The 22,194-nt window shown below is 52.7% G+C and overlaps 1 protein-coding gene across 2 annotated transcripts in view; it reads left to right on the forward strand.

Moving 5' to 3' along the window:
* Positions 1 to 22,194, forward strand: part of LOC116938432 (LIM domain-binding protein 2-like) — a 48,300-nt gene that overhangs the window by 12,502 nt on the left and 13,604 nt on the right. For both annotated transcript variants that reach the window (XR_012940803.1, XM_076064672.1), the window contains exons 4-8: positions 2,806 to 2,881; positions 5,279 to 5,381; positions 7,416 to 7,588; positions 12,564 to 12,686; positions 16,487 to 16,570. Coding sequence is in view for 1 of the 2 variants with exons in the window: in XM_076064672.1 (XP_075920787.1) it covers positions 2,806 to 2,881; positions 5,279 to 5,381; positions 7,416 to 7,588; positions 12,564 to 12,686; positions 16,487 to 16,570 (559 nt within the window). In the remaining variant the exon portion in view is untranslated. The remainder of the gene's footprint in view (positions 1 to 2,805; positions 2,882 to 5,278; positions 5,382 to 7,415; positions 7,589 to 12,563; positions 12,687 to 16,486; positions 16,571 to 22,194) is intronic.

Here is a 22,194-nt window from a genome sequence, read left to right on the forward strand (position 1 = left end):
TAGTAGCAGTGACGGTGGTGGTGACCGTGGTGGTGACGGTGGTGGTGAAAGTGGTGGTGATGGTGGTGGTGATGGTGGTGGTGGTGGTGGTGATGATGATGATGGTGGTGGTGGTGGTGGTGATGATGGTGACAGTGGTAGTGATGATAGTGGCAGTGGTGAATGGTGGTGGTGGTGGTGAAAGTGGTAGCGATGATAGTGGGTGGGTGGGTGAAAGTGGTGATGATGATGGTGGTGACGGTGGTGGTCAAAGTGGTGATGTTGGTGACGGTGGTGGTGGTGATGATGGTGACAGTGGTAGTGATGATAGTGGCAGTGGTGAATGGTGGTGGTGGTGGTGAAAGTGGTAGCGATGATAGTGGGTGGGTGGGTGAAAGTGGTGATGATGATGGTGGTGACGGTGATGGTGGTGGTCAAAGTGGTGATGTTGGTGACGGTGGTGGTGGTGATGATGGTGACAGTGGTAGTGATGATAGTGGCAGTGGTGAATGGTGGTGGTGGTGGTGGTGAAAGTGGTAGCGATGATAGTGGGTGGGTGGGTGAAAGTGGTGATGATGATGGTGGTGACGGTGATGGTGGTGGTCAAAGTGGTGATGTTGGTGACGGTGGTGGTGGTGATGATGGTGACAGTGGTAGCGATGATAGTGGCAGTGACGGTGGTGGTGACGGTGGTGGTGAAAGTGGTGATGTTGGTGGTGGTGACGGTGGTGGTGACGGTGGTGAAAGTGGTGGTGACGGTGGTGGTGGTGGTGATGATGATGTTGGTGGTGGTGACGGTGATGGTGGTGGTGAAAGTGGTGATGTTGGTGGTGGTTGTGATGATGATGGTGGTGGTGAAAGTGGTGGTGAAAGTGGTGATGTTGGTGGTGGTGATGATGATGTTGATGGTGGTGGTGACGGTGATGGTGGTGGTGAAAGTGGTGATGGTGGTGGTGGTGACGGTGATGGTGGTGGTGGTGGTGATGATGATGTTGGTGGTGATGTTGGTGACAGTGGTAGCACTGATAGTGGGTGGGTGGGTGAAACTGGTGATGTTGATAGTGGTGGTGATGATGGTGGTGATGGTGACGGTGGTGGTGGTGATAGTGGTGATGTTGTTGACGGTGGTGGTGGTGATGATGGTGACAGTGGTAGCGATGATAGTGGCAGTGACGGTGGTGGTGAAAGTGGTGATGTTGGTGGTGGTTGTGATGATGATGGTGGTGGTGGTGGTTGTGATGATGATGATGTTGGTGGTGGTGATGATGATGATGGTGGTGGTGGTGAAAGTGGTGATGTTGGTGGTGGTGACGGTGGTGGTGGTGATGATGATGTTGGTGGTGGTGACGGTGATGGTGGTGGTGGTTGTGATGATGATGGTGGTGGTGAAAGTGGTGATGTTGGTGGTGGTGACGTTGGTGGTGGTGGTGATGATGATGATGGTGGTGAAAGTGGTGATGGTGGTGGTGACGGTGGTGGTGAAAGTGGTGATGGTGGTGGAGACGGTGGTGGTGACGGTGGTGGTGGTGGTGAAAGTGGTGATGTTGGTGGTGGTGATGATGATGATGGTGGTGGTGAAAGTGGTGATATTGGTGGTGGTGACAGTGATGGTGGTGAAAGTGGTGATGTTGGTGGTGGTGATGGTGGTGAAAGTGGTGATGTTGGTGGTGAAAGTGGTGATGTTGGTGGTGGTGACGGTGATGATGTTGATGGTGGTGGTGGTGATGGTGGTGGTGGTGATGATGATGTTGGTGGTGATGTTGGTGGTGGTGACGGTGGTGGTGAAAGTGGTGATGTTGGTGGTGGTGGTGATGATGTTTGTGGTGATGTTGGTGGTGGTGACGGTGGTGGTGGTAATGATGATGATGTTGGTGGTGACGGTGGTGATGATGATGATGTTGGTGGTGATGGTGGTTGTGGTGGTGGTGGTGGTGATGATGATGATGTTGGTGGTGGTGGTGACGGTGATGTTGGTGGTGGTGGTGGTGATGATGTTGGTGGTGGTGGTGACGGTGGTGGTGGTGATGACGGTGATGGTGGTGGTGGTCGTGATGATGGTGGTGGTGATGATGGTGGTGGTGGTGGTGAAAGTGATGATGGTGACGGTGGTGGTGGTGACGGTGATGTTGGTGGTGGTGATGATGTTGGTGGTGATGATGTTGGTGGTGATGGTGGTGAAAGTGATGATGGTGGTGATGATGTTGGTGGTGGTGGTGACGGTGGTGGTGGTGACGGTGATGTTGGTGGTGGTGGTGACGATGATGTTGGTGGTGGTGGTGACGATGATGTTGGTGGTGGTGATGTTGGTGGTGGTGGTGGCGGTGGTGATGGTGATGATGGTGGTGGTGATGATGTTGGTGGTGGTGAAAGTGATGATGGTGACGGTGGTGGTGGTGACGGTGATGTTGGTGGTGGTGGTGATGATGTTGGTGGTGGTGGTGACGGTGATGTTGGTGGTGGTGGTGATGGTGGTGACGGTGATGTTGGTGGTGGTGATGATGAGGTGATGGTGGTGGTGGTGGTGATGATGATGTTGGTGGTGGTAGTGAAAGTGATGATGGTGGTGGTGGTGATGTTGGTGGTGGTGGTGATGATGTTGGTGGTGATGGTGATGGTGATGTTGGTGGTGACGGTGGTGATGATGATGATGTTGGTGGTGACGGTGGTGGTGGTGGTGATGGTGACGGTGGTGGTGGTGGTGACGGTGGTGGTGATGGTGGTGGTGGTGACGATGTTGGTGGTGACGGTGATGTTGGTGATGTTGATGGTGGTGACGGTGATGTTGGTGGTGATGGTGACGATGTTTCCGCGTCTCCTCCGAGGCAGACGTCACACGCCCTACCTCATCCCTCCCGACTACCGCATTTACGAGCTCAACAAGCGCCTTCAGTCACGCACAGAGGTACAGAGACATGCAGAGACACAGAGAGACACAGAGAGACACACACAGAGAGACACAGAGACACACAGAGAGACACAGACACACAGAGAGACACACACAGAGAGACACGGAGAGAGACACAGACACACAGAGAGACACACACAGAGAGACACACACAGAGAGACAGAGAGACACACACAGAGAGACACGGAGACACACACAGAGAGACACAGACACACAGATACACAGACACACAGAGACAGAGAGACACACACAGAGAGACACGCAGAGAGACACAGAGACAGAGACACACAGAGAGACACACACAGAGAGACACACACAGAGAGACGGAGAGACACACACAGAGAGACACGGAGACACACACAGAGAGACACGCAGAGAGACAGAGACACAGAGAGACACACACAGAGAGACACAGACACACAGAGACACAGAGACAGAGAGAGATACAGAGACACACAGACACACACAGACACACAGAGAGACACACACAGAGAGAGACACACAGAGAGACACGCAGAGAGACACGCGCAGATACACACAGAGACACAGAGAGACACAGAGAGACACGCGCAGATACACACAGACACACAGAGACAGAGAGAGACACACACAGAGATACACGCAGATACACACAAACACACAGAGACACAGAGAGAGACACACAGAGTGACACGCAGATACACACAGACACACAGATACACAGAGAGACACACACAGAGATACACGCAGATACACACAGAGACACAGAGATACACACACAGAGAGACACACAGATACACACAGACACACAGATACACAGAGACACAGAGAGACACACACAGAGAGACAGGCAGATACACACAGACACACAGAGACACAGAGAGAGACACACACAGAGAGACACGCAGATACACAGACACACAGAGACACAGAGAGACACACAGAGATACACGCAGATGCACACAGAGACACAGAGAGACACACACAGAGAGACACGCAGATACACACAGACACACAGATACACAGAGACACAGAGAGACACACACAGAGAGACACACACAGAGATACACGCAGATACACACAGAGACACAGAGACACAGAGAGACACACACAGAGATACACGTGCAGATACACACAGACACACAGAGAGACACACACAGAGATACACACAGACACACAGAGACACGCGCAGATACACACAGATACACACAGAGACACAGAGACACACAGATACACACAGAGACACGCAGAGAGACACACAGAGACACACAGAGACACGCAGAGAGACAGACTAACTGTGTGTGTGTCTGTGTGTGTGTCTGTGTGTGTGTGTCTGTGTGTGTGTCTCTGTGTGTGTGTCTCTGTGTGTGTGTGTGTCTGTGTGTGTGTGTCTGTGTGTGTGTCTCTTTGTGTGTGTGTGTCTCTGTGTGTGTGTCTCTGTGTGTGTGTGTCTCTGTGTGTGTGTGTGTCTGTGTGTGTGTCTCTTTGTGTGTGTGTGTCTCTGTGTGTGTGTCTGTGTGTCTCTGTGTGTGTGTCTCTGTGTGTGTGTGTGTGTCTCTGTGTGTGTGTCTCTGTGTGTGTGTGTCTCTGTGTGTGTGTGTCTCTGTGTGTGTGTGTGAGTGTCTCTGTGTGTGTGTATGTGTGTCTGTGTGTGTGTGTCTCTGTATGTGTGTCTGTGTGTGTGTCTGTGTGTGTGTGTGTGTCTGTGTGTCTGTGTGTGTGTCTCTGTGTGTGTGTCTTTGTGTGTGTGTCTGTGTGTGTGTCTGTGTGTGTGTCTGTGTCTGTGTGTGTGTGTGTCTGTGTGTGTCTGTGTGTGTGTCTGTGTGTGTGTCTGTGTGTGTGTCTGTGTGTGTGTGTGTGTCTGTGTGTGTGTGTCTCTGTCTGTGTGTGTCTGTGTGTGTGTGTCTGTGTGTGTGTGTCTGTGTGTGTGTGTCTGTGTGTGTGTGTCTGTGTGTGTGTGTCTGTGTGTGTGTGTGTGTGTCTCTGTGTGTGTCTGTGTGAGTGTGTCTTTGTGTGTGTGTCTGTGTGTGTGTCTGTGTGTGTGTCTGTGTCTGTGTGTGTGTCTGTGTGTGTCTGTGTGTGTCTGTGTGTGTGTCTGTGTGTGTGTCTGTGTGTGTGTCTGTGTGTGTGTGTGTCTGTGTGTGTGTGTCTGTGTCTGTGTGTCTGTGTGTGTGTGTCTGTGTGTGTGTGTCTGTGTGTGTGTCTGTGTCTGTGTGTGTGTGTCTGTGTGTGTGTCTGTGTGTGTGTCTGTGTGTGTGTCTGTGTGTGTCTGTGTGTGTGTCTGTGTGTGTGTGTGTATGTCTGTGTGTGTGTCACTGTGTCTGTGTGTGTGTGTGTCTGTGTGTGTGTCACTGTGTCTGTGTGTGTGTGTGTCTGTGTGTGTGTGTGTCTGTGTGTCTGTGTGTGTCTACGTAGGAGAGTGACAACGTGTGGTGGGATGCGTTTGTCACGGAGTTCTTTGAGGACGACGCCACCCTCAGCGTCTCCTTCTGCCTGGAGGACGGACCCAAGAGATACAGTGAGGGGGGGGGGTGGGTGAGAGGGTGGGTGAGTGAGTGGGTGGGTGAGTGAGTGGGTGGGTGAGTGAGTGGGTGAGAGGGTGAGTGAGTGGGTGAGTGGGTGAGAGGGTGAGTGAGTGGGTGAGAGGGTGAGTGGGTGAGAGGGTGAGTGAGTGAGAGGGTGAGTGGGTGAGTGGGTGAGAGAGTGAGTGAGTGAGAGGGTGAGTGAGTGGGTGAGTGGGTGAGAGAGTGAGTGAGAGGGTGAGTGAGTGAGTGAGTGGGTGAGAGGGTGAGTGAGTAGGTGAGTGAGTGAGTAGGTGAGAGGGTGAGTGAGTGAGAGGGTGGGTGAGAGAGTGAGAGGGTGAGTGGGTGAGTGAGTGGGTGAGTGAGTGGGTGAGAGGGTGAGTGAATGAGTGAGTGGGTGAGAGGGTGAGAGGGTGAGTGAGTGAGTGGGTGAGAGAGTGAGAGAGTGAGAGGGTGAGTGAGTGAGTGGGTGAGAGGGTGAGAGGGTGAGTGAATGAGTGAGTGGGTGAGAGGGTGAGAGGGTGAGTGAGGGAGTGGGTGAGAGAGTGAGAGGGTGGGTGAGAGAGTGAGAGAGTGAGAGGGTGGGTGAGTGAGTGAGTGGGTGAGTGGGTGAGTTGGTGGGTGAGTGAGTGAGAGGGTGAGTGAGTGAGTGGGTGAGAGAGTGAGTGTGTGAGTGAGTGAGAGAGTGAGAGGGTGGGTGAGAGAGTGAGAGGGTGAGTGAGTGAGTGGGTGGGTGGGTGAGTGAGTGAGTAGGTGAGTGGGTGAGTGGGTGAGTTGGTGGGTGAGTGAGTGGGTGAGTGGGTGAGTGGGTGGGTGAGTGGTTGAGTGGGTGAGTGAGTGAGTGAGAGGGTGAGTGAGTGGGTGAGTGGGTGAGTGGGTGAGAGAGTGAGTGAGTGAGAGGGTGAGTGAGTGAGTGGGTGAGAGGGTGAGTGGGTGAGAGGGTGAGTGAGTGAGAGGGTGAGTGAGTTAAAGTAGGTTCTGTGTGGGCAGGGTCGTATCACTGGCACCCACCCACCCACTCACCCACCCACTCACTCACTCACCCACCCACCCTCCCACTCACTCACCCACCCACCCACCCACTCACCCACCCACTCACCCACTCACCCACCCCCTCACCCACCCACCCTCCCACTCAGTCACCCACCCTCCCTCCCACTCACTCACTCACCCACTCACTTACCCACTCACCCACCCACCCACTCACTCACCCACTCACCCACCCTCCCACCCACTCACCCACCCTCCCACCCACCCACTCACTTACCCACTCACCCACCCCCTCACCCACTCACCCACTCACCCACTCACTCACCCACTCACTCACCCACTCACTCACCCACCCACCCACTCACCCCCCCACCCTCCCACCCACCCACTTACCCACCCACTCACCCTCTCACCCACCCACTCACTCACCCACTCACTCACCCACCCACCCACCTACCCTCCCACTCACCCACCCACCCTCCCACCCACTCACCCACCCACCCACCCTCCCACCCACCCACCCACTCACTCACCCACTCACCCACTCACTCACCCACCCACTCACTCACCCACCCACCCACTCACTCACTCACCCACCCACTCACCCACCCACGCACTCACTCACCCACCCACCCACTCACCCTCCCACCCACTCACCCACCCACCCACCCACTCACCCACCCACCCACCCACTCACCCACCCACCCACCCACTCACCCACCCACCCACCCACCCACTCACCCACCCACTCACTTACCCACCCTCCCACTCACTCACCCACTCACCCTACCACCCACTCACCCTCCCACCCACCCACCCACTCACCCTCCCACCCACCCACCCACTCACTCACCCACTCACTCACCCACTCACTCACCCACTCACTTAACCACTCACCCACCCACCCACTCACTCACCCACTCACCCACTCACCCACTCACCCACCCACCCACTCACCCTCCCACCCACTCACCCACCCACCCACCCACTCACTCACCCACCCACCCACCCACCCTCCCTCCCGCTGTGTTTGTCACCAGCGATTGGGCGGACTCTCATCCCGCGCTACTTCCGCGCGATGTTTGACGGGGGCGTGACGGACGTCCAGTTCGCTCTGCGTCACCCCAAGGAGGCCTTCCACGGCGCGGGAGTCATCCTGGACTGTGAACACGCTACTCTGGTCGCCCAGCACGGCAAGCCCTTCTTCCCACAGGTCAGTCAGTCACTCAGTCACTCACTCAGTCACTCAGTCAGTCACTCAGTCAGTCGCTCAGTGACTCAGTCAGTCACTCAGTCACTCACTCGCCACTCTGGTCGCCCAGCACGGCAAGCCCTTCTTCCCACAGGTCAGTCAGTCACTCAGTCACTCACTCAGTCACTCAGTCAGTCACTCAGTCAGTCACTCAGTCAGTGACTCAGTCAGTCACTCAGTCACTCAGTCACTCGCCACGCTCGTCGCCCAGCACGGCAAGCCCTTCTTCCCACAGGTCAGTCGCTCACTGAGTCAGTCACTCAGTCAGTCACTCAGTCAGTCAGTCAGTTACTTAGTCAGTCACTCAGTCACTCACTCAGTCACTCACTCACCACTCTCGTCGCCCAGCACGGCAAGCCCTTCTTCCCACAGGTCAGTCGCCTGGCTAGTCACTCAGTCAGTCACTCAGTCACTCAGTCACTCAGTCAGTCACTCAGTCACTCAGTCAGTCACTCATACACTCACTCAGTCACTCAGTCAGTCACTCAGTCAGTCACTCAGTCAGTCACTCAGTCAGTCACTCAGTCACTCAGTCACTCACTCAGTCACTCATACATTCACTCAGTCACTCAGTCAGTCAGTCACTCAGTCAGTCGCCCGGCTAGTCACTCAGTCAGTGACTCAGTCAGTCAGTCACTCAGTCAGTCAGTCAGTCAGTCACTCAGTCAGTGACTCAGTCAGTCACTCAGTCAGTCACTCAGTCAGTCACTCAGTCACTCACTCGCCACTCTCGTCGCCCAGCACGGCAAGCCCTTCTTCCCACAGGTCAGTCAGTCACTCAGTCACTCACTCAGTCACTCAGTCAGTCACTCACTCAGTCACTCAGTCAGTCAGTCATTCACTCACTCAGTCACTCACTCAGTCACTCACTCAGTCACTCAGTCAGTCACTCAGTCAGTCACTCAGTCACTCAGTCAGTCACTCAGTCAGTCATTCACTCACTCAGTCACTCACTCAGTCACTCAGTCACTCACTCAGTCAGTCACTCAGTCACTCACTCAGTCACTCAGTCAGTCAGTCATTCACTCACTCAGTCACTCACTCAGTCACTCACTCAGTCACTCAGTCACTCACTCAGTCAGTCACTCAGTCACTCACTCAGTCACTCAGTCAGTCAGTCATTCACTCACTCAGTCACTCACTCAGTCACTCACTCAGTCACTCAGTCACTCACTCAGTCAGTCACTCAGTCACTCAGTCAGTCAGTCGCTCAGTCACTCGCCACTCTGGTCGCCCAGCACGGCAAGCCCTTCTTCCCACAGGTCAGTCAGTCACTCAGTCACTCACTCAGTCACTCAGTCAGTCACTCAGTCACTCAGTCAGTGACTCAGTCAGTCACTCAGTCAGTCACTCAGTCACTCACTCAGTCACTCACTCAGTCAGTTACTCAGTCAGTTACTCAGTCACTCACTCAGTCAGTGACTCAGTCAGTCACTCAGTCACTCACTCAGTCAGTCACTCAGTCACTCAGTCTGTCACTCAGTCAGTTACTCAGTCAGTTACTCCGTCACTCAGTCAGTCACTCAGTCAGTCACTCAGTCAGTTACTCAGTCACTCAGTCACTCGCCACTCTGGTCGCCCAGCACGGCAAGCCCTTCTTCCCACAGGTCAGTCGCCCGGCTAGTCACTCAGTCAGTCACTCAGTCAGTCAGTCACTCAGTCAGTCACTCAGTCAGTCAGTGACTCAGTCAGTCAGTCACTCAGTCAGTCACTCAGTCAGTCACTCAGTCACTCAGTCAGTCAGTCACTCAGTCAGTCACTCAGTCAGTCAGTGACTCAGTCAGTCACTCAGTCAGTCACTCAGTCACTCAGTCACTCAGTCGCTCAGTCAGTCACTCAGTCACTCGCTCAGTCACTCAGTCACTCAGTCGCTCAGTCAGTCAGTCAGTCACTCAGTCACTCAGTCAGTCAGTCACTCAGTCAGTCAGTCACTCAGTCACTCAGTCACTCAGTCAGTCAGTGACTCAGTCGCTCAGTCACTCACTCAGTCACTCATACACTCACTCAGTCACTCGCCACTCTCGTCGCCCAGCACGGCAAGCCCTTCTTCCCACAGGTCAGTCGCCCGGCTAGTCACTCAGTCAGTCAGTCAGTCACTCAGTCGCTCAGTCAGTCACTCAGTCACTCAGTCAGTCACTCAGTCAGTCACTCAGTCACTCAGTCACTCAGTCACTCAGTCAGTCAGTGACTCAGTCGCTCAGTCACTCACTCAGTCACTCATACACTCACTCAGTCACTCATACACTCACTCAGTCACTCGCTCACTCAGTCAGTCAGTCACTGAGTCAGTCACTCAGTCAGTCACTCAGTCAGTGACTCAGTGACTCAGTCACTCAGTCAGTGACTCAGTGACTCAGTCAGTCACTCAGTCACTCAGTCACTCAGTCAATCAGTCAGTCACTCAGTCAGTCACTCGCTCACTCAGTCACTCAGTCACTCAGTCAGTCGCTCACTCACTCAGTCAGTCACTCACTCAGTCACTCAGTCACTCAGTCAATCAGTCAGTCGCTCACTCACTCAGTCAGTCACTCAGTCACTCGCCACGCTCGTCGCCCAGCACGGCAAGCCCTTCTTCCCACAGGTCAGTCACTCAGTCAGTCAGTCAGTGACTCAGTCAGTCACTCAGTCAGTCAGTGACTCAGTCATTCACTCAGTCAGTCACTCAGTCACTCAGTCACTCAGTCAGTCAGTCACTCACTCAGTCACTCTGTCACTCAGTCACTCTGTCACTCAGTCAGTCACTCAGTCACTCACTCAGTCAGTCAGTCACTCAGACACTCGCTCAGTCAGTCAGTCGCTCAGTCACTAAGACACTCAGTCAGTCACTCAGTCACTCATACACTCACTCAGTCACTCAGTCAGTCACTCACTCAGTCACTCAGTCAGTCACTCACTCAGTCACGTAGTCAGTCACTCAATCGCTCAGTCACTGAGACACTCAGTCACTCAGTCACTCATACACTCACTCAGTCACTCACTCACTCAGTCAGTCACTCATACACTCAGTCACTCAGTCAGTCACTCACTCAGTCACTCAGTCACTCGCCACTCTCGTCGCTCCCACAGGTGAGTCGCCCGGCTAGTCACTCAGTCAGTCACTCAGTCAGTCAGTCACTCAGTCAGTGACTCAGTCAGTCACTCACTCAGTCAGTCAGTCACTCAGTCGCTCAGTCACTAAGACACTCAGTCAGTCACTCAGTCAGTCACTCACTCAGTCACTCAGTCACTCACTCAGTCACTCATACAAACACTCACTCATACACTCACTCAGTCACTCACTTACTCAGTCAGTCACTCAGTCGCTCAGTCACTAAGACACTCAGTCAGTCACTCAGTCAGTCACTCACTCAGTCACTCACTCAGTCACTCACTCACTCAGTCAGTCACTCAGTCGCTCAGTCACTAAGACACTCAGTCAGTCACTCAGTCAGTCACTCACTCAGTCACTCACTCAGTCACTCATACACACACTCACTCATACACTCACTCAGTCACTCACTCATTCAGTCAGTCACTCAGTCAGTCACTCAGTCAGTCACTCAGTCAGTCACTCAGTCAGTCACTCACTCACTCATACACTCAGTCAGTCACTCAGTCACTCACTCATACACTCAGTCAGTCACTCAGTCAGTCACTCACTCACTCACTTAGTCACTCACTCAGTCACTTACTCATTCACTCAGTCAGTCACTCAGTCAGTCACTCAGTCAGTCACTCGCTCACTCAGTCAGTCACTCACTCACTCAGTCACCCACTCACTCACCCACTCAGTCACTCTGTCACTCACTCTGTCACTCACTCTGTCACTCTCTCTGTCACTCACCCACTCACTCAGTCACTCAGTCGCTCAGTCACTCACTCAGTCACTCACCCACTCAGTCACTCACTTACCCACTCAGTCACTCACGCAGTCACTCACTTACCCACTCAGTCACTCACTTAGTCACTCACTCAGTCGCTCAGTCACTCGCTCAGTCACTTCCTCACTCACTCACTCACCCTGTCTCTCACTCACCCACTCACTCACCCACTCAGTCACTCAGTCACTCACTCAGTTACTCGCTCAGTCACTCACCCACTCAGTCACTCACTCACCCACTCACGCAGTCACTCACTCAGTCACTCACCCACCCACTCAGTCACTCACTCACCCACTCACTCAGTCACTCACCCACCCACTCAGTCACTCACTCATCCACTCACGCAGTCACTCACTCAGTCACTCACCCACCCACTCAGTCACTCACTCACTCATCCACTCACTCAGTCACTCACCCACTCAGTCACTCACTCAGTCACTCACTCACTCAGTCACTCAGTCACTCACTCAGTCACTCACTCATCCACTCACTCACGCAGTCACTCACTCAGTCACTCACCCACTCACTCAGTCACTCACTCACTCACCCACCAACTCAGTCACTCACTCACCCACTCAGTCAGTCACTCACTCACTCACCCACCAACTCAGTCACTCACTCACCCACTCACTCAGTCACTCACTCACCCACTCACTCAGTCACTCACTCATCCACTCACTTAGTCACTCACCCACTCAGTCACTCACCCACTCACTCAGTTACTCACTCACTCACTCAGTCAGTCAGTCACTCAGTCGCTCAGTCGCTAAGACACTCAGTCAGTCACTCAGTCAGTCACTCACTCAGTCACTCACTCAGTCACTCATACACACACTCACTCATACACTCACTCAGTCCCTCACCCACTCAGTCACTCACTCATCCACTCACCCACTCACCCACCCACCCACTCAGTCACTCACTCACCCACTCACTCAGTCACTCCTTCACTCACCCACTCACCCACCCACCCACTCACTCACTCCCTCACTCACCCACGCCACCCCGTACCGCACCGCCCACACGACCCCACCGTGTTGTGCCACGCTCACCGTGCTCTCTCCGCTGCTGGCCAGGTGTACACCGAGGGTCGCCTGGTGCTGGAGTTTGCCTTTGATGACTTGATGCGTATCCGCTCGTGGCAGTTCTCCATCCGGCAACATCGCGAGTTCATCCCTCGCAGCGTCACCGCCATCGCTGTGAGTGCTCAGCGTGCCGTGCACAGCCACCACCACCACCACCAGTACAGTCACCACCACTACCACCACCAGTACAGTCACCACCACTACCACCACCACCAGTACAGTCACCACCACCACCAGTACAACCACCAGTACAGTCACCACCACCACCACCACCAGTACAACCACCAGTACAGTCACCAGTACAGTCACCACAACCACTACCACCAGTACAACCACCAGTACAGCCACCACCACCACCACAACCAGTACAGTCACCAGTACAGTCACCACCACTACCACTACCAGTACAGTCACCACCACCACCAGTACAGTCACCACCACTACCAGTACAGTGACCACTACCAGTACAGTCACCACCACCACCAGTACAACCACCAGTACAGTCACCACCACTACCACCAGTACAGTCACCACCACCACCACCAGTACAGTCACCACCAGTACAGTCACCACCACCACCAGTACAACCACTACCACTACCAGTACAGTCACCACCACCACCAGTACAGTCACCACCACTAACACTACCAGTACAGTCACCACCATCACCAGTACAACCACCAGTACAGCCACCACCACCACCAGTACAGTGACCACTACCACCACTACCAGTACAGTCACCACCACCACCAGTACAGTCACCACCACCACTACCAGTACAGTCACCACCACCAGTACAGTCACCACCACCACTACCAGTACAGCCACCACCACCACTACCACCACCATTACAGTCACCACCACCACCAGTACAGTCACCACCACCACTACCAGTACAGTCACCACCACTACCACCACCACTACCAGTACAGTCACCACAACCACTACCAGTACAGCCACCACCACCACCAGTACAACCACCAGTACAGTCACCACCACCAGTACAGTCACCACCACCACCAGTACAGTCACCACCACTACCACCACCAGTACAGTCACCACCACTACCACCACCAGTACAGTCACCACCACTACCACCACCAGTACAGTCACCACCACCACCAGTACAGTCACCACCACTACCAGTACAGTGACCACTACCAGTACAGTCACCACCACCACCACCACCAGTACAGTCACCACCACCACTACCAGTACAGTAACCACCAGTACAGTCACCACCACCACCACCACCAGTACAACCACCAGTACAGTCACCACCACTACCATTACCAGTACAGCCACCACCACTACCAGTACAGTCACCACCACCACCACCAGTACAGTCACCACCACCACCACCAGTACAACCACCAGTACAGTCACCACCACTAACACTACCAGTACAGTGACCACAACCACCACCACCAGTACAGTCACCACCACCACCACCAGTACAACCACCACCACTACCACTACCAGTACAACCACCACCACCAGTACAACCACCAGTACAGTCACCAACACTAACACTACCAGTACAGTCACCACCAGTACAGTCACCACCACCACCACCAGTACAGTCACCACCACTACCAGTACAACCACCACCACCACCAGTACAACCACCAGTACAGTCACCACCACTACCACTACCAGTACAGTCACCACCACCACTACCACCACCACCACTACCACCACCACAACCACTACCAGTACAGTCACCACCACTACCAGTACAGCCACCACCACCACCAGTACAACCACCAGTACAGTCACCACCACTACCACTACCAGTACAGTCACCACTACCAGTACAGTGACCACTGTACACTTCCAGGTAGCCTCTAGCAGGGCTGTAGGGGCAAGTGCTGAGACACAGACAAAGCTCCCCCAGGTAGCCTCTAGCAGGGCTGTAGGGGCAAGTGCTGAGACACAGACAAAGCTCCCCCCGGTAGCCTCTAGCAGGGCTGTAGGGGGCAAGTGCTGAGACACAGACAAAGCTCCCCCAGGTAGCCTCTGGCAGGGCTGTAGGGGGCAAGTGCTGAGACACAGACAAAGCTCCCCCAGGTAGCCTCTAGAAGGGCTGTAGGGGCAAGTGCTGAGACACAGACAAAGCTCCCGCAGGTAGCCTCTGGCAGGGATGTAGGGGCAAGTGCTGAGACACAGACAAAGCTCCCCCAGGTAGCCTCTAGCAGGGCTGTAGGGGCAAGTGCTGAGACACAGACAAAGCTCCCCCAGGTAGCCTCTAGAAGGGCTGTAGGGGCAAGTGCTGAGACACAGACAAAGCTCCCCCAGGTAGCCTCTGGCAGGGATGTAGGGGCAAGTGCTGAGACACAGACAAAGCTCCCCCAGGTAGCCTCTAGGAGGGCTGTAGGGGCAAGTGCTGAGACACAGATAAAGCTCCCCCAGGTAGCCTCTAGCAGGGCTGTAGGGGCAAGTGCTGAGACACAGACAAAGCTCCCCCAGGTAGCCTCTGGCAGGGATGTAGGGGCAAGTGCTGAGACACAGACAAAGCTCCCCCAGGTAGCCTCTAGGAGGGCTGTAGGGGCAAGTGCTGAGACACAGATAAAGCTCCCCCAGGTAGCCTCTAGCAGGGCTGTAGGGGCAAGTGCTGAGACGCAGACAAAGCTCCCCCAGGTAGCCTCTGGCAGGGTTGTAGGGGCAAGTGCTGAGTCACAGACAAAGCTCCCCCAGGTAGCCTCTAGCAGGGCTGTAGGGGCAAGTGCTGAGACACAGACAAAGCTCCCCCCGGTAGCCTCTAGCAGGGCTGTAGGGGGCAAGTGCTGAGACACAGACAAAGCTCCCCCAGGTAGCCTCTGGCAGGGCTGTAGGGGGCAAGTGCTGAGACACAGACAAAGCTCCCCCAGGTAGCCTCTAGAAGGGCTGTAGGGGCAAGTGCTGAGACACAGACAAAGCTCCCGCAGGTAGCCTCTGGCAGGGATGTAGGGGCAAGTGCTGAGACACAGACAAAGCTCCCCCAGGTAGCCTCTAGCAGGGCTGTAGGGGCAAGTGCTGAGACACAGACAAAGCTCCCCCAGGTAGCCTCTAGAAGGGCTGTAGGGGCAAGTGCTGAGACACAGACAAAGCTCCCCCAGGTAGCCTCTGGCAGGGATGTAGGGGCAAGTGCTGAGACACAGACAAAGCTCCCCCAGGTAGCCTCTAGGAGGGCTGTAGGGGCAAGTGCTGAGACACAGATAAAGCTCCCCCAGGTAGCCTCTAGCAGGGCTGTAGGGGCAAGTGCTGAGACACAGACAAAGCTCCCCCAGGTAGCCTCTGGCAGGGATGTAGGGGCAAGTGCTGAGACACAGACAAAGCTCCCCCAGGTAGCCTCTAGCAGGGCTGTAGGGGCAAGTGCTGAGACACAGACAAAGCTCCCCCAGGTAGCCTCTAGGAGGGCTGTAGGGGCAAGTGCTGTTAGTAGCGAGTAGCAGTGTCTATGAAGGCTACCGACACTGTGACACACACAGAGGGGGTGGGTACCTCTCAGCACCACCACCATCACCACCACCACCACCACCCCCACCACCATCACCACCACCACTACCACCACTACCACCACCACCACTACCATCACCACCACCCCCACCACCACCCCCAACACCACCATCACCACCACCTCTACCACCACCACCATCACCACCACCCCCACCACCACCACCACCACCCCCACCACCACCTCTACCACCACCACCATCACCACCACCACCACCCCCACCACCACCACCACCACCCCCACCACCACCCCCACCACCACCACCACCATCACCACCACCATCACCACCACCACCACCACCACCATCACCACCACCATCACCACCACCATCACCACCACCATCACCACCACCATCACCACCACCATCACCACCACCATCACCACCACCATCACCACCAACCCTCCCCCCACGTCTCAGTCCCAGGAGCCGCAGAAGTCCGAGCAGCTGACAAGGAATATCACGCGGATGGGACTCACCAACTTCACTCTCAACTACCTCCGTGTGAGTGGGTGGGTGGGTGAGTGGGTGGGTGGGTGAGTGGGTGGGTGGGTGGGTGAGTGGGTGGGTGGGTGGGTGAGTGGGTGAGTGGGTGAGTGAGTGGGTGAGTGGGTGAGAGGGTGGGTGGGTGAGAGGGTGGGTGGGTGGGTGAGTGGGTGGGTGGGTGGGTGAGTGGGTGGGTGGGTGGGTGAGTGGGTGGGTGGGTGAGTGGGTGAGTGGGTGGGTGGGTGGGTGAGTGGGTGGGTGAGTGGGTGAGTGGGTGAGTGGGTGAGAGGGTGAGTGAGAGGGAGGGTGACCAGTTGTGTGTACTGTGTGTGTACTGTGTGTGTGTGCTGTGTGTGTGTGCTGTGTGTGTACTGTGTGTTTGTGTACTGTGTGTATACTGTGTGTGTGTACTGTGTGTGTGTATTGTGTGTGTGTGTTCTGTGTGTGTGTACTGTGTGTGTGTACTGTGTGTGTGTACTGTGTGTGTGTACTGTGTGTGTGTACTGTGTGTGTGTACTGTGTACTCTGTGTGTACTGTGTGTGTACTGTGTGTGTATACTGTGTACTGTGTACTCTGTGTGTACTGTGTGTGTACTGTGTGTGTACTGTGTGTGTTCTGTGTGTGTGTACTGTGTGTGTACTGTGTGTGGACTGTGTGTAAACTGTGTGTGTACTGTGTGTGTGTGTAATGTGTGTGTAATGTGTGTGTGTAATGTGTGTGTGTGTAATGTGTGTGTACTGTGTGTGTGTACTGTGTGTGTGTACTGTGTGTGTGCTGTGTGTGTGCTGTGTGTGTACTGTGTACTGTGTGTGTGCTGTGTGTGTACTTTGTGTGTGTACTTTGTGTGTGTACTGTGTGTGTGTACTGTGTGTATACTGTGTGTGTGTACTGTGTGTGTACTGTGTGTGTATACTGTGTACTATGTGTACTGTGTGTACTGTGTGTGTACTGTGTGTGTGTACTGTGTGTGTGTACTGTGTGTGTGTACTGTGTGTGTACTGTGTGTGTACCGTGTACTGTGTGTGTACTGTGTGTGTACTGTGTGTGTACTTTGTGTGTGTACTGTGTGTGTGTACTGTGTGTATACTGTGTGTGTGTAATGTGTGTACTGTGTGTGTACTGTGTGTGTACTGTGTATGTACTGTGTGTGTACTGTGTATACTGTGTGTGTACTGTGTGTGTGCTGTGTGTACTGTGTGTGTGCTGTGTGTACTGTGTGTGTACTGTGTGTATACTGTGTGTGTAATGTGTGTACTGTGTGTGTACTGTGTGTGTGCTGTGTGTGTACTGTGTACCGTGTGTGTACTGTGTATGTACTGTGTATGTACTGTGTGTGTACTGTGTGTGTAATGTGTGTACTGTGTGTGTACTGTGTGTGTACTGTGTGTGTACTGTGTACCGTGTGTGTACCGTGTATGTACTGTGTGTGTACTGTGTGTGTACTGTGTGTGTGCTGTGTGTACTGTGTGTGTACTGTGTGTGTGTACTGTGTGTGTACTGTGTGTGTGCTGTGTGTGTACTGTGTATACTGTGTGTGTGTACTGTGTGTGTGTACTGTGTGTGTGTACTGTGTGTGTGTGCTGTGTGTATACTGTGTGTGTAGTGTGTGTACTGTGTGTGTGTACTGTGTATACTGTGTGTGTGTACTGTGTGTGTACTGTGTGTGTACTGTGTATGTACTGTGTGTGTACTGTGTGTGTGCTGTGTGTGTGTGCAGTGTGTACTGTGTGCTGTGTGTGTACTGTGTGTACACTGTGTACTGTGTGTGTACTGTGCGTACTGTGTGTGTGTACTGTGTGTGTGTACTGTGTGTGCTGTGTGTGTGTACTGTGTGTGTACTGTGTGTGTGTGCTGTGTGTGTACTGTGTACTGTGTGTGTGCTGTGTGTGTACTTTGTGTGTGTACTTTGTGTGTGTACTGTGTGTGTGTACTGTGTGTATACTGTGTGTGTGTACTGTGTGTGTACTGTGTGTGTACTGTGTGTGTATACTGTGTACTATGTGTACTGTGTGTACTGTGTGTGTACTGTGTGTGTGTACTGTGTGTGTGTACTGTGTGTGTGTACTGTGTGTGTGTACTGTGTGTGTACTGTGTGTGTACCGTGTACTGTGTGTGTACTGTGTGTGTACTGTGTGTGTACTTTGTGTGTGTACTGTGTGTGTGTACTGTGTGTATACTGTGTGTGTGTAATGTGTGTACTGTGTGTGTACTGTGTGTGTACTGTGTATGTACTGTGTGTGTACTGTGTATACTGTGTGTGTACTGTGTGTGTGCTGTGTGTACTGTGTGTGTGCTGTGTGTACTGTGTGTGTACTGTGTGTATACTGTGTGTGTAATGTGTGTACTGTGTGTGTACTGTGTGTGTGCTGTGTGTGTACTGTGTACCGTGTGTGTACTGTGTATGTACTGTGTATGTACTGTGTGTGTACTGTGTGTGTAATGTGTGTACTGTGTGTGTACTGTGTGTGTACTGTGTACCGTGTGTGTACCGTGTATGTACTGTGTGTGTACTGTGTGTGTACTGTGTGTGTGCTGTGTGTGTACTGTGTGTGTACTGTGTGTGTGTACTGTGTGTGTACTGTGTGTGTGCTGTGTGTGTACTGTGTATACTGTGTGTGTGTACTGTGTGTGTGTACTGTGTGTGTGTACTGTGTGTGTGTGCTGTGTGTATACTGTGTGTGTAGTGTGTGTACTGTGTGTGTGTACTGTGTATACTGTGTGTGTGTACTGTGTGTGTACTGTGTACTGTGTGTGTACTGTCTGTGTACTGTGTGTACTGTGTGTGTGTGCTGTGTGTGTACTGTGTGTGTACTGTGTACTGTGTGTGTACTGTGTGTGTACTGTGTGTACACTGTGTACTGTGTGTGTGTACTGTGTGTGTACTGTGTGTGTACTGTGTATGTACTGTGTGTGTACTGTGTGTACTTGTGTGTACTGTGTGTGTGCTGTGTGTGTGCTGTGTGTGTACTGTGTGTGTACTGTGTGTACTTGTGTGTACTGTGTGTGTGCTGTGTGTGTGCTGTGTGTGTACTGTGTGTGTTGTGTGTGTGCTGTGTGTCTACTGTATGTACTGTGTGTGTACTGTGTGTGTGCTGTGTATGTACTGTGTGTACTGTGTGTGTGCTGTGTGTGCTGTGTGTGTACTGTGTGTGTACTGTGTACTGTGTGTGTACTGTATGTACTGTGTGTACTGTGTGTGCGTGCTGTGTACTGTATGTACTGTGTGTACTGTATGTACTGTGTGTGTACTGTGTGTGTACTGTGTGTGTGTACTGTGTGTGTGCACTGTGTGCACTCTATGCACTGTATGCACTGTGTGTACTGTGCGCACTGTATGCACTGTATGTACTGTATGCAATGTGTGTACTGTATGCACTGTGTGTGCTGTGTGTGCTGTGTGTACTGTATGCACTGTATGTACTGTGTGTACTGTGTGTGTACTGTGTACTGTGTGTGTACTGTTTACTGTGTGTGTACTGTGTGTGTACTGTATGTACTGTGTGTGTACTGTGTCTGTACTGTGTGTGTACTGTGTGTGCACTGTATGCACTGTATGTACGGTGTGTACCGTGTGCACACTGTATGCACTGTATGTACTGTATGCAACATGTGCACTGTATGCACTGTATGTACTGTGTGCACTGTATGTACTGTATGCACTGTGTGTGCTGTGTGTGTACTGTGTACTGTGTGTGCTGTGTATGTACTGTGTGTGTACTGTACTGTGTGTACTGTGTGTACTGTATGTGCTGTGTGTGTACTGTGTGTGTGTACTGTGTGTGTGTACTGTGTACAGTGTGTACTGTGTACTGTGTGTGTACTGTGTGTGTGTACTGTGTGTGTACTGTGTGTGGGTACTGTGTGGGTACTGTGTGGGTACTGTGTACTCTGTGTGTACTGTGTGTGTGTACTGTGTGTGTGTACTGTGTGTGTACTGTGTGTGTACTGTGTGTGTACTGTGTGTACACTGTGTGTGTACTGTGTGTGTGCTGTGTGTGTACTGTGTGTGTTGTGTGTGTGCTGTGTGTCTACTGTATGTACTGTGTGTGTACTGTGTGTGTGCTGTGTATGTACTGTGTGTGTACTGTGTGTGTGCTGTGTGTGCTGTGTGTGTACTGTGTGTGTACTGTGTGTGTACTGTATGTACTGTGTGTACTGTGTGTGCGTGCTGTGTACTGTATGTACTGTGTGTACTGTATGTACTGTGTGTGTACTGTGTGTGTACTGTGTATGTACTGTGTGTACTGTGTGTGTGTACTGTGTGTGTGTACTGTGTGTGTGCACTGTGTGCACTCTATGCACTGTATGCACTGTGTGTACTGTGCGCACTGTATGCACTGTATGTACTGTATGCAATGTGTGTACTGTATGCACTGTGTGTGCTGTGTGTACTGTATGCACTGTATGTACTGTGTGTACTGTGTGTGTACTGTGTACTGTGTGTGTACTGTTTACTGTGTGTGTACTGTGTGTGTACTGTATGTACTGTGTGTGTACTGTGTGTGCACTGTGTGCACTGTATGCACTGTATGTACGGTGTGTACCGTGTGCACACTGTATGCACTGTATGTACTGTATGCAACATGTGCACTGTATGCACTGTGTGTACTGTGTGCACTGTATGTACTGTATGCACTGTGTGCTGTGTGTGTGCTGTGTGTGTACTGTGTACTGTGTGTGTACTGTATGTACTGTGTGCACTGTGTGTACTGTATGTGCTGTGTGTGTACTGTGTGTGTGTACTGTGTACAGTGTGTACTGTGTGTGTACTGTGTACAGTGTGTACTGTGTACTGTGTGTGTACTGTGTGTGTGTACTGTGTGTGTGTACTGTGTGTGTGTACTGTGTGGGTACTGTGTGGGTACTGTGTACTCTGTGTGTACTGTGTGTGTGTACTGTGTGTGTGTACTGTGTGTGTACTGTGTACTCTGTGTGTGTGTGTACTGTGTGTGTACTGTGTGTGTACTGTGTGTACACTGTGTGTGTACTGTGTGTGTGCTGTGTGTGTGCTGTGTGTGTACTGTGTGTGTTGTGTGTGTGCTGTGTGTCTACTGTATGTACTGTGTGTGTACTGTGTGTGTGCTGTGTATGTACTGTGTGTGTACTGTGTGTGTGCTGTGTGTGCTGTGTGTGTACTGTGTGTGTACTGTGTACTGTGTGTGTACTGTATGTACTGTGTGTACTGTGTGTGCGTGCTGTGTACTGTATGTACTGTGTGTACTGTATGTACTGTGTGTGTACTGTGTGTGTACTGTGTGTGTGTACTGTGTGTGTGTACTGTGTGTGTGCACTGTGTGCACTCTATGCACTGTATGCACTGTGTGTACTGTGCGCACTGTATGCACTGTATGTACTGTATGCAATGTGTGTACTGTATGCACTGTGTGTGCTGTGTGTGCTGTGTGTACTGTATGCACTGTATGTACTGTGTGTACTGTGTGTGTACTGTGTACTGTGTGTGTACTGTGTACTGTGTGTGTACTGTTTACTGTGTGTGTACTGTGTGTGTACTGTATGTACTGTGTGTGTGCTGTGTCTGTACTGTGTGTGTACTGTGTGTGCACTGTGTGCACTGTATGCACTGTATGTACGGTGTGTACCGTATGCACACTGTATGCACTGTATGTACGGTATGCAACAT

This window comes from Petromyzon marinus, unplaced genomic scaffold, assembly GCF_048934315.1.
Source record: "Petromyzon marinus isolate PM22_M1 ecotype Great Lakes invasive population unplaced genomic scaffold, UKy_Petmar_22M1.pri1.0 PM_Scaffold_59, whole genome shotgun sequence".
Classification (NCBI taxonomy): Eukaryota; Metazoa; Chordata; class Hyperoartia; order Petromyzontiformes; family Petromyzontidae; genus Petromyzon; species Petromyzon marinus.